Source organism: Sturnira hondurensis, unplaced genomic scaffold (assembly GCF_014824575.4).
Source record: "Sturnira hondurensis isolate 20B ecotype Veracruz unplaced genomic scaffold, ASM1482457v3 Scaffold0001872, whole genome shotgun sequence".
NCBI classification, from domain to species: domain Eukaryota; kingdom Metazoa; phylum Chordata; class Mammalia; order Chiroptera; family Phyllostomidae; genus Sturnira; species Sturnira hondurensis.
In genome coordinates this window covers 916,771-929,183 of record NW_028074503.1, presented here as the reverse complement: position 1 = coordinate 929,183, position 12,413 = coordinate 916,771, and the positions used below count along the sequence as shown (strand labels likewise).

Sequence of the window (12,413 nt, the reverse complement as noted above, 5' to 3'; positions counted from 1 at the left end):
TCAGTCTCCTTTCTAGTCTCCCGATCTGTATGTATGCTCAAGAAGGGACTACCTGTCCCTGCTTGAATGTTCAACTGACACTGGATCAGATTTCTTGCCCAAAATAAAACACACCAATTTCTCTTATAAGGCCTGCTCTTCTCCAGGCTGGCTAATTCAGTGAGAGGCTCCACCATCTGTCTCTTTGCCTAAGCAACTCTAGGAAGATGTCTTGGAAGAAGCAGCAACTATAAACCATAGGAGCAAACCTAAATTTGGAGAATATGTGGGAAGAAACAAGAGGTACAAAAACTCTGATTAAAACTCTGGCCTGTTTGAAGACCCTAAGTAGTTCAAACAGTTTGAAGTGGAGAGAGGAACTGCTGGATTGAAGAAATGAACTATGCTGACTACTGTTTACTAACTCTTCATCTATTTTGAGCCATAAGTCCCCCTTATCACAGTTATTTTTTATGTTAAAAGATAATTTTTCTTGATAGGAACAATGGATTAGAAACAGAAGTCCACAAGACACTGAGTGACTCGGAGGTGGTAAGGTGTGATCCTTCAAACTAACTGCTTTACATTATGCTTAAGAAAACAAAAAATTAAGGTGACTTCTGGAAGGTTATACAGCTAGTAAAGGACAGAGCTTAGAGCAAAACTGACACACTCAACTGTATTCTTACTTCCATAATTATATATGTTCTAGTTTTCTTTGGTTATTGTAAAAATTACACCATTTTATTATGCAATGGGTCAAATATTTCTTTGCCATCTCTGTTTCTTGAACAAGGGGCCTTTTATCATCTTTAGCTTTCATTGTACATCTTAGTTCAGGCCTCAGATGTCCTGATATTACTACAAATCTAAAAAGCTCAGGCTATTCTTTTCAGGCATCTTTATGCTTTCTATTAATAAACTATACACGTAAACAATATTAATGGTAAGAAACTGAAGTATGATTTCTTCCATTTCTATCACTTTGACACAAAATACTTGAAAAATCTGTTCTAGAAAACAAAATTTTAAGAGCATTCTCATTATTAAAATCCTACTAATTTGGCCTGGCTGGTGTAGCTCAGTGGATTGAGTGTGAGCCTGTCAACCAAAGGATCGCAGTTCGATTCCCAGTCAGGGCACATGCCTGGGTTGCAGGCCACTTCCCAGCAGAGGACACATGAGAGGCAACCATACACTGATATTTCTCTCCCTCTCTTCCCCTCTAAAGATAAACAAAATCTTTTAAAAAAATCCTACTAATCTGTTATTATTTACACATTAGCTGAGAGCAAATTATCCAATTTTCAAATTATGACATTTTAAAATGTCAACAAGTATAGTAAAGTAATACAACACCCATGCCTCACTACCCAGTAAACATAACAGATCCTAGTATTTTTCTCTTGTTCCACATTTGTTAAAGAAATAGGCTATTATGGAAACTGTTGAAGGCCCCTTTGTAATCTCCTCCCCAACTGGTAAGACCATGCATTTGGTGTTTATGATTCTCACGCATATTTTATACTACTACCACTACTACTACAGCATATGGAAGCATCTACACATACCTATGTAATTCGCATGTTTCTGAACTCTCTATATACAGATTATTCCACAATAAACTATTTTCATACAACATTATGTTGAAATTTATACAATTTAATGTGTAGCCTTATTTTAGGAGTTGGTAAATTTCTGTTAAGGGTTGACAAATTCTATAAAGGGCCAGTTAGTAAATTATTTCAGGTTTTGTGGATCGTTAAGTTCTCTGTTACAAGTACTTACCTCTGCTTTTCCAGTGCAAAAGCAGCCACAGACAATACATGAATGAACTAGTATGGCTGTGCTCTAATGAAACTCATTTACAAAACAGGCACTAAGCTGGGTTTGCTGACCCCTACTCCACAGACTGCTGTATAAACTTACCACCTAGTCTCCTGTTCACGAACACTTAGGTTTGTTCAAACTTTCACTTACAAACACATAACTTACAAACAATGAACCTTCTGATCCATTTCCTTGTGCACGTACATGTGTGGGATTCCCTAGGGATCACATCTAGGAATGAAAGTTTTAACTTCACTAGCTGTAAAATTGTTTTGCAAAGTGGTTGTAACAATTTATACTTCGACCAGCAGTGTATGAAAGTTCTTTTTTTCCTCTACCTTTACCAATACCATTTGTTGGGCTTTTTTTATTTTTCTCAATTTGGTAAGCATAAATGATTATCTCACCATTTTAAGTTCTTTGGCTACTAGTGATGTGAATTAATAAACTGAATTTTTTTCAGTTTATAAATTCAGTTTCTATGTTTGTAAATTACCTGTCCACACAATTTTCCAATTTTCTACTGGGTTATTGTTTGATCAATGGAATGTTTAGAGTACCAATTTTTTCAGTTATATAGATAGTGAATATCTTCTAGTTTGTGGCTGATCTTTTCACTTGTTTCTGATATCTTTTACTATTAAAAAATTTTATATTTTAGTATTAAATGTACTGATCTTTCCCCTCATGATTTGTCTTTTTTTGTGGCTGAAAAAATCTTTTCCTTTTCCAAATGTATTGTATATTTTCCATTCAATGTTTAATAGTTTTACTCTTGTCATCCAGGCTTTTATGAGCCTTGTCCTGTGTATATACTAAGATTTGGATTAAATTTTATTTTTTCTATGGATGTCCAAGCAACATTTATGAAGAATCTATCGTTTCCTCACTAATTTGTAACTCTTTTGTGTATTAGACTTACCTATATACTTTTTATTGTTCCAGTATTTTTCTTCTTTATACCTGTACTAACAATTACCTCCCTGTTTTAATTTCTATAACTTTATAGGTCTTAATATTGGATAGAACTGTTCCCATCTCCTTCTTCAAAGTTTTCTTAGTTACTCTTGGCATTTTGCTTTTCCATAAAGACTATAAGATCAACTTTTCAAGTTCCTTCATTTGCATTTGATTAAAAATACACTGAATTTACGGATACATTTGGGAAGAAGTGGCACTAAGTCTTCCTATCTATAAATGTACTCATACCTTTCCATTTTTGTAATTTTATTATTCTAGATATTAGTTTTTATTATTACTTTGAGTAACATTTCATAATTGGTTAGTTACAGGAAGAATACTGATGTTTCCTTTATAACCTTGCTGAAGCTTCCTGAACCCTAATAGTTTCTTGGTTCTTTTGGATTTTCACTGTAGACAATTATATTGCCTTCAAACAGGAACAGTCTTTTCTAATACTTATAACTTTTATTTCTTGTTTCCTCTTTTTGAAATGGCTAGGTCCTCGATTAGAACGTTTAACAGAAATGTGGCTAGGAGACATCTCTGCCTTATTCTTAAATTTATTGAGTGCTTCTGAAAGTTTGATCATTATATATCATGCTTGAGATAGGTTTTTTAAAATAATTGATTTGAAAGGGAGGAAAGGAGAAGGAGGGAGGAAGAAGATGTGAGAGTGTGGGTGAGAGAGAGATTTGTTGTTCATTATTTGATTCTTGTATGTGCCCTGACACACATAAGAACTGAACCTACAACCCTGGTGTATCAGGACAATGCTCCAACCAACTAATCTACCCAGGCAGGGCTAAAACAAATACTGACTATCAACTGTAATTGAAAAATAAAATAAGTAAATTCAATAAACATAATGAGACAGAAAAAAATATGGATTGTACAAGTAGGAACTGTATACAGATATAGATTTAAGGTAAAGTTGTTGCTTATGAGGCAACAAGAACTGAAGATGCAAAACATCACCTCATATTCTCTTTGTTACAATTGTTACATCCAGGCATTATAACAATAACAATTGTTACAATTGTTATTCTCTTTGTTACAATTCTCTTTATTACAAAAGGAAGGAACCCTTTTCTTTCCCATATTGTAAAATTTTCTTCTCAAAAATGGTTTTACATCTCTTGAAATATTAACTAATGGATTCTAGTTCTTAACCCTGAAAACTCACACTCTCCATACTGCTGGTAGAAAGCAAGCTCACAAAGAATCAGTAAAGGAGACACTAGTTAGCTGGTTCTGATAAAGTGAATAGATTGATACAAAAGCACTGATCTTAACATTCCAATATGGAGATTTCTCTGAAAAAGTATAATCCTGCTGCTTTCTCTTATTAAAATACCCTTGAAAATGTCTTAACAAAAAAAATTGTTTAAGACATCTAGAAATAGCTATTATGTCCTAAGAAATGTAACCTGTAATTCCTAAAACTACACAAGTCTTAAAGCTTACTTAAAACACAAGGTTCTTGTATTTTATAACTTTTTTGCCCTGATAGTATTAAAGTGACATTTTAGCTTTCTGAAAGGTATGAATCTTTGAGAAGATTCTGCATTAAGCTAATTTTCTTCTCTCCACATAAAGTAAAAATTTTGAATTCTTTAATCAACCAGAGGTTTATATGTTTGTTTCATTTACAGTAAATTAACCTAGATGGATTCCAAAAAGCCCAATCTGATAAGCTGTCTTATTAGGTATGTTAAATCAGTTTACAGAGTTATTACTGGTATATTTGGGCTTATTTCTACTATTTTTGCTTTTTTTCCTTCCTTTCCCATCTGTTGGATTTATAATGTAGTCTATATTTCTTCCTGTCCCCTTTTTGCCTTTTGCCATTGAAGAGCTACAAGTTGTTTTTCTTTTTTAAAAAATATTTTATTTACTTTTAGAGAAAGGGGAGGGAGAAACATCAATGTGTGCTTACCTCTCGCACACCCACTACTGGCTTGCAACCCAGGCACATGTCCTGACTGGGAACCAAACCTGTGACCCTTTGGTTCACAGACCAGCACTCAATCCACTGAGCCACACTAGCCAGGGCTCTTTGTTGGCTTTTAAAATTTTCTCTTTACCCTTGAAGTTACAGCATGATGTATTAATGTATTTATCTTTGTTTATCCTGCTGGCAGTTGTAGCACACTTTTCATCTGAGAATTTGAGTCTTCCTTCAATGCTTTTCAATATAGTTTCTCCATCATTCCCTCCATTTTGCTCTTTGAAAATCCTATGAGATATGTGCTGCAATTTCTCAATCTACCCTTCACTGCTCTTAACTGGTCTTCCACATTAATCAAAAAAATCTGTCAGTGCTGTTATGGGTGAACATTTCACCGCTATCTTCCATTCACTAGTGCTCTTGTCTTCATGTCCAATCTATAGTTTAACTGTGTGCCACATGTGCTTCAGTTTCAATGACTGTATTTTTAACTATCAAGACTTCCAAATTGTCATATTCAAATCTATTTCATTTCTACTGAAACATTTCAGTTTCACAATTTCTTATTCTCAAGGGATGTTCTATCATCAATTATCTTTGATCATCCAAAGCATGTATTATAAAGTCTTGTCATGCTGTGTATCTGTATATTCCAGTAGTTGATCTTTCTTAGCATTACATTTTTAAAGGAATTTTGGGATTTTAATTTTTCAGAGAGTTATGAATGAGAGGTTTTTGTTTTGGGATGTTTGCTCACTTCTCTTTGTGTACACCCTTTCCTGTCTAGTAATTTTACATTTGTTTCTATCAGGGCCCCTAGCACAAGTTTGGAAAAAAGTTTATGATGATTTTTGGAGCAGCTGTTTCATAAGTACATTAGGGATATCATAATACAAATGTGATATCATATCATATGAGGTCTGTCTGGAAAAAGTCCAGCCACTGTTAATATAATGAGAACAGTTTGTGTGACATCAATATAACCTGGCAGCCAAGGAAAGTGGATTGGGATGTGCATGGGTGAACAATCGTGACTACTAGTCAGTGGGTGTGGTAGATACTCTTGAGTGAGCATAAAATATTGTCACTATCACATTCAAAATGAGTGAGTAGAGCAATGAGTCTGCATCAAATTTTGCGTTAAGCTCGAACATTCCTCTGCACAAACTATTCAGATGATTCAGAAGTCTGCAACTATGGGCAACTGGTGATTGGCAGCTCCATCACAACAGTGCACCTGCTTATGCATCATGTCTTGTGCCGTTTTTTAGCAAAACATCGAATCACCAAGGTGAGCAACCCTATAGCCCAGAGGTGGTGCCCTGTGATTTCTGGTTTTTCTCCAAAATAAAATCACTTTTGAAACAGAATAAATTTCAGACTATTGATTAGACTCAGAAAAATACAACAGGACAGCTGATGGCAATTGGGAGAACTATGCGAGGTTCCAAATGCCTACTTTGAAAAAGACTGAGGTATCATTGTCCTATGTACAATGTTTTTGGTATCTTGCATCTTCTTCAATAAATGTCTCTATTTTTCGTATTACATGACCTAATGCCTCCTGGACAGACCTCCTATATCTGATCACAGAGCAAACAGATGAATAAAAAGTTGTGTCTTTGTTATTTTTAGAACCACAATTTCCTATGAAACCATAGCCCTTGGTAGAAAATGGGTAATATATATTTTTTAGCTTTTTTCCAAAAGTGAGTTAAGTTCTACTCATTTCTGCAAGCAGTGATTCTGCCCATGGCCCCTGGTTCCACAAGAAACGGATCTGGTCTCTGTAACTTTCAGTCAAATTCCTGGATGCCACTACCTGCTTAACATAGAGTCCCATAGGCCCAAAGCTTCAGTTTTGCTACTTTGCACTTCTAGTCAAGATATTTATCTTGTTTCTGGAAGGCCAGCCTTGTCTTTTTTGTTTTCCCTTTTTATATATTTATCTGCCATTTGTATGTATTTGGAGCAAAGGGAGTGAATTCAAACAAACTCAATGTGCCATGTTGACCAGAAGCTTACAAAATCCCTTACATTTGAACAAAATCTACTTAACTATATAAATAAGATTAACAGGTGATTTTTAAACCCCTTATTTGTACCTAAATGGAAAACTAACTGTAAAATATATTCATAAATGCAAATTATAGCCCAACTTCAGGTCCAAAATATATATACCTGAAAGTAATTAAACTGCACCCATTCTGAAGTAAGTCTACAAAACATACTTAATGTAGAATAGCCTCTTTCATCTTTGAAACCAAATTAGTCTTACTTGTACAGTGGAGAAATAGGACTTCAAAACTAACTTATCAGCTTTAACCCAAAGTAAGAGACATTGCTATTGAACTTAAAAAGTATATCAATAAAAAAAAACCATTTTATTATGCTTTAGTGAAAAAGAAAGATTTATATATACCTTTTCACTTGTTAAAAATTTTGCAAAATATACATGTTCTCCTCCTGTTTTTAATTCTTCCATCTTTTTTCTTGAGGCCTGAGTATCATCTAATTTATAACTCTTGAAAACAGCTAGAACTTCTTCTGAATACTGCAAAGTAAAAATATCAGTTAGTTTTATTTGGCACTGTTGCCCCAAAATTTGTTCAGTGATTTTCTGTATCAGAATCCCTAGAATTTCTTCCCAGTTACCATGTATGTATGTTGGAAGGTAAATTAAGAAAATTATAATAGCAAGATAAGGGTAAAACTATTTTGTATGAGATTCCACGGTATTGTAAAAGTAGAAATAAACTCTCTACTCCCAATGAAATGTGATTTCTTATGCAGTTTGTGTAAGGGACAAACAGAGAAAGGAATACTTTGATAGTATATAGAAATTTACCACTGAAATTAGCTAATTAGTTGTGGAAACTCTCAAGTACTTCTTGTGCTAAAGACTGTGACAAAATAAAACAACGATGTCAAACCGTATCCAGCTGAAGGACAATTTCAGATGATTTTTCAGTTACCTCTTAACCTGAATTTGGATGGTGGTCAAAAACAAAAACATACTGCATAAAAAATTAAAACAGTACAAAACAACAGAGAACATACACCATCCTTTTTTTTTTTAAGATTTTATTTACTTTCTGAGAGAGGGGGAGGGAGGGAGAAGAGATGGAAAGAAACATCAAAGTGTGGTCTTCTCTCTCACATCCCCTTACTGGGGACCTGGCCCACAGCCGAGGCACATGCCCTGACTGGGAATCAAACCAGCAACGCTTTGGTTCGCAGGCTGGCACTCAATCCACTGACCACACCAGTTGGGGTACCATCCTACTTTTAAGAGTTATCTATTAACTTTGGATTTCGATTATAACAACAGAAAAGGACAACTGATTTTTAAGTAGTCAAGAAAAAAAGAAATACAGAGAATTCCTATATAACAGAGCTTAGCAAAGTTTCTCTTTAAAGGGTTATAGTGTTATGGCTCTTATGATTTCAGCTGCAAGTACTAGTTTGCTATTGTTGCACAAAAACAGCCACTGGTAATATGTAAACACAAATGGGTGGGGTTTTGTTCCAAAAAAACTTTGTTTACAAATAGGCAGTAGGCTGGATCTGGTCCAAGGCCACAGTTTATAGACTCGTTCTAACAGAAACGCAGAAATAATTTTGTTCAAAGTGAAGACAGAATATATCCGGCAAAAATTCATCAATTCATGTTGATAATACTATATTTTAAAAAAAGGCTGTAACTGGTAACTCTTAAATTCTCAAGTCATTTAAAAAGTTGTTTAGGTGTTTACAATTTAGCTCCTGTATATTATGAAGTAGGTATAAAAACATAAGAGGTAGAAATATATAGCGAAAAGTATTCTGGACAAGAGTCAAAATTTGGTTTTGCCATTAGTTATAGAATATTGGGCTTTTCCCAGTTTGAGGTTGGCAACTTACCTTGAGAAAAGTTTTCCATGAAATCTTCTCATAGCACTGCACAGGGTTCCTGAAGTAATCCTGAAGTGACCAGAATTTTCGATACAAGTTGTAATCAATTGGAATGGAGCTAATAAAATAAATGATAATATTAAATAAATAATTTAAGTTCCTTTAGAAATATTTAAGTGCTCTAACCTTTCTTGGGTCACAAACCCTCTAAGAAGTTGATAAAAGACGGTCTCTTTCCCCAGAAAAGTGCATATTTATAAACTTATAAACTTTTATAAATAATTTCAGAGGAAATGAATACATAAATAGACCCTCTTTATCTATATAGTGATGAAACCCCTGAATTTTGGCTTGATACAAAATTATCTAGAATTTAAGACTGTTTCCTAACCTATCTTGTAGTTAGATATAGCCCATGTGGCTAAATTCTGAACTATCAGTTGAGAGTGGTAGCCATATGTGATTTTGGGGAGCCCTGTTTTACCATTTTCTTTTTTCCCTTTCTGTTGGCTAGAATGTAGGTAAGATGATGAGCCAACCTGGACTACAGGGAAAAGAGCAAACACCAAGGGAACAAAAGTTAGAAGAAATACTGGTCCCTAGACTGCCTGTCTCCAGACTTTTACATGACAAAGAAATCAACTAAGTTGCTTATGCCAATGTTAATATGACTCTGTTAAAAGCCATAAGCATTATATTCTAACCAATACACTGAGTTATGAAGCCCTATATGCCACAAACACATTAGGAACATAACAGTTTAGTGTTACAAAAATAAGCCCTTTTCCTTAGTGTCTTTACTATGGCATTGCTAATTTACCTTCTAATTTGGCTATGTTACAAGTCTAGTGTTAAAAGACACACTTACAAATTGTAAACTTATAAGCAACTGTTCTACTATAAAATGTTTTAAGACTGCAGTTTTCAATGGGAAACAGGGTTAGTGATCCACACAGTACCATGATCTTAAGAATCCTGCCATCTCTATTCTGGCCAATAATAGGACATTAATCCCTCACTCTTCATCTTAGAGACTGATATACTAAAAATAACTTTTTCTTATGCTAGGGGGCATCAGAGACAATACTATAATGCCTCTTAAAGCTTACAGTAAAATAAAATGTGTGTAATTTTTACCATGTACTTTTCAAAAGTTCATTTTTGGAGGGGGAAATTAATGTTTAAAAGACTAAAAAATGGCCCTGACTGGGTGGCTCAGATGGTTGGAGCATCATCCCATACACCAAAAAGGTTGTGGGTTTGATCCCCTGTCAGGGAACATACCTAGACTGCAGGTTCAATACCTGGTCAGAGTGTGTACAGGAAGCAACTGATCGATATTTCTCTGTGGCATTTTTTTCTCTCAAAAACAAACAAACATACATACATACATATCCTTGAGTGTTAAAAAAAGGCTGAAAAATGCCTTAGTTTCTTTGTATATAATGTAAGAAAGAGTAAAAAAGTATAAGATACTTTGCTAGTGTAAAATTTAGTTTTCTACAAAAGTCTGGAAAGGGGGACTTCCGCCAAGACGGAGGCGTAGGTGGAAACACTGTGCCTTCTCCCACAACGAAGTTTGAATACAACAAAGGTTTAGTAAACAAAGACACAGCCAAAGAACAGAAAATTGAACAATACGGAAGTCCGACAACAACCAACCATTCAACCAAACCGGTAAGAGGGGCGGAGCCAGCAGGGGAGCAGAATTGGGCAGGAAAGATACCCCGACCCCAGGCGCCCAGGCAGCTGGGGTAGCATCCGGCAGACCCAGTAAGGGCCCAGGGTGGCAGGCTGACCTCAGTCACACATTCCTGCACAGATAAACCAGCAGAGGACTGAGCAGTGAGACAGACCACACAAGCCCCAGCAGCGGACCCAGTGAGGGCGCAAGGTGGTGGGCTGACCATGGTCATACATTCGCACGCAGTGGGATGGACCATGTAGGCCCCAGCAGGAGGCAGCAGAGGGGACCGCCATTGCTCCCCTTTGACCCCGCCCCCACATCCAGCATCACAACCCAGTGACTGGGTCGCCCCACCCTGGTGAACACATAAGGCTCTGCCCCTCATACATAACAGGCACGAACAGTCCAAAATATGGCTCAATAAGAATTCAAAGCCCCAGAGCCAATAACTCTAATCGAAAAAGAGTTATGCACTGTTCAAAACTCTGGTGATCAGGATGCTCACAGAACTGGTTGATTTTAGTCACAGATCAGAGGAACGTATGAAGGCTAAACTGACTGAAATGAAGGGAAATGCACAGGAAACCAATAGTGATGGAAAGGACACTGGGACTCAAATTAAGGGAGTGGACCAGAAGGAAGAAAAAAACATCCAGCCAGAAAAGAATGAAGAAACAAGAATTCAAAAAAATGAGGAGAGGCTTAGGAACCTCCAGGACATCTTTAAACATTCCAACATCGAAATTATAGGGGTACCAGAAGGGGGAAAGAAATAGCCATGAGTGGAAAACTTATTTGAACAAATAATAAAGGAGAACTTCCCCAATCTGGCAAAGGAAGTAGACTTCTAGGAAGTCCAGGAAGCTCAGAGAGTCCCAAAGAAGTTGGACCCGAGGAGGAACACACCAAGGCACATCATAATTACATTAGCCAAGATTAAAATGAAGAAGAGAATCCTAGAAGCAACAAGAGATAAGGGGACAGTCACCTACAAAGGAGTTCCCATCAGACTGTCAGCGGATTTCTCAGAAGAGACCTTACAGGCAAGAAGGGCCTGGAAAGAAGTATTCCAAGTCATGAAATCCAAAGACCTACATCCAAGATTGCTTTATCCAGCAAGGCTTTCATTTAGAATGGAAGGACAGATAAAGTGCTTCTCAGATAAGATCAAATTCAAGGAGTTCATCATCACCAAGCCCTTATTATATGAAATGTTAAAAGGACTTATCTAAGAAAAAGAAGATAAAAAATTTGAACAGTGAAAGGATAGCAAACTCACAGTTATTAACAACCACACCTAAAACAAAAGCAAACCAAGAGGACAGCTAGATCAGGAGTGGAACCATAGAAATGAAGATCACATGGAGGGTTAGCAACAGGGGAATGGGAGGAGGAGAAGTGGGGAGAAGGTACAGAAAATAAGTAGCATAGACGGTAGGTAGCAAATAGATGGGGGGAGGGCAATAATAGTAGGGGAAATATAGAATCTAAAATACTTGAGACATGTAGTCATAAACTAAAGGGGGGAATTGTGGGGGAGGGGTGTGCAGGGTGGAGGGGAATGAAGGGGGGAATAGAACAAGTGTAATGGTATAAACAATAAAATATATTTTTTAAAAAGTCTGGAAAGGTATATTCGTAATCTAAGAAAAAACAAAGGGAAAAGTATTTTAGTAAAACATGAAGGTAAGGCCGTGGCTGGTGTAGCTCAGTGGATTGAGCGCAGGCCTGCGAATCACACAATCAAGGTTCGATTCCCAGTCAGGGCACATGCCTGGGTTGCAGGCCAGTTCCCAGTGAGGGACTCACAAGAGGCAACCATACATTGATGTTTCTCTCCTTCTCTCCTTCCTTTCCTCTCTAAAGATAAATAAAATCTTAAAAAAAAACACAAAAAAACACATGAAGGTAAGAATTTCACCACAAGATTTTAATTCATATGGTTAAGATGACAAACTACAAGTTAATATCATAAAATATCCAATTAAAGAATTGCATTAGTTTAAATTTACATCAATTGGCATATGAATTCAAGCAAAACATACATCTAACCACACAGTGACGTATGACTTATCTTATATTCATACTCTGACAACTGCTGGGAATAAAGCT

At 36.1% G+C, this 12,413-nt stretch overlaps 1 protein-coding gene across 1 annotated transcript in view; it reads right to left on the bottom strand.

The window, feature by feature from the left end:
• THOC1 (THO complex subunit 1) overlaps nt 1-12,413 on the bottom strand; it is a 54,796-nt gene that overhangs the window by 18,265 nt on the left and 24,118 nt on the right. The window contains exons 10-11 of the mRNA XM_037031628.1: nt 8,624-8,732; nt 7,143-7,274 (exon numbers count right to left, since the gene is read on the bottom strand). Coding sequence (XP_036887523.1) covers nt 7,143-7,274; nt 8,624-8,732 — 241 coding nt within the window. The remainder of the gene's footprint in view (nt 1-7,142; nt 7,275-8,623; nt 8,733-12,413) is intronic.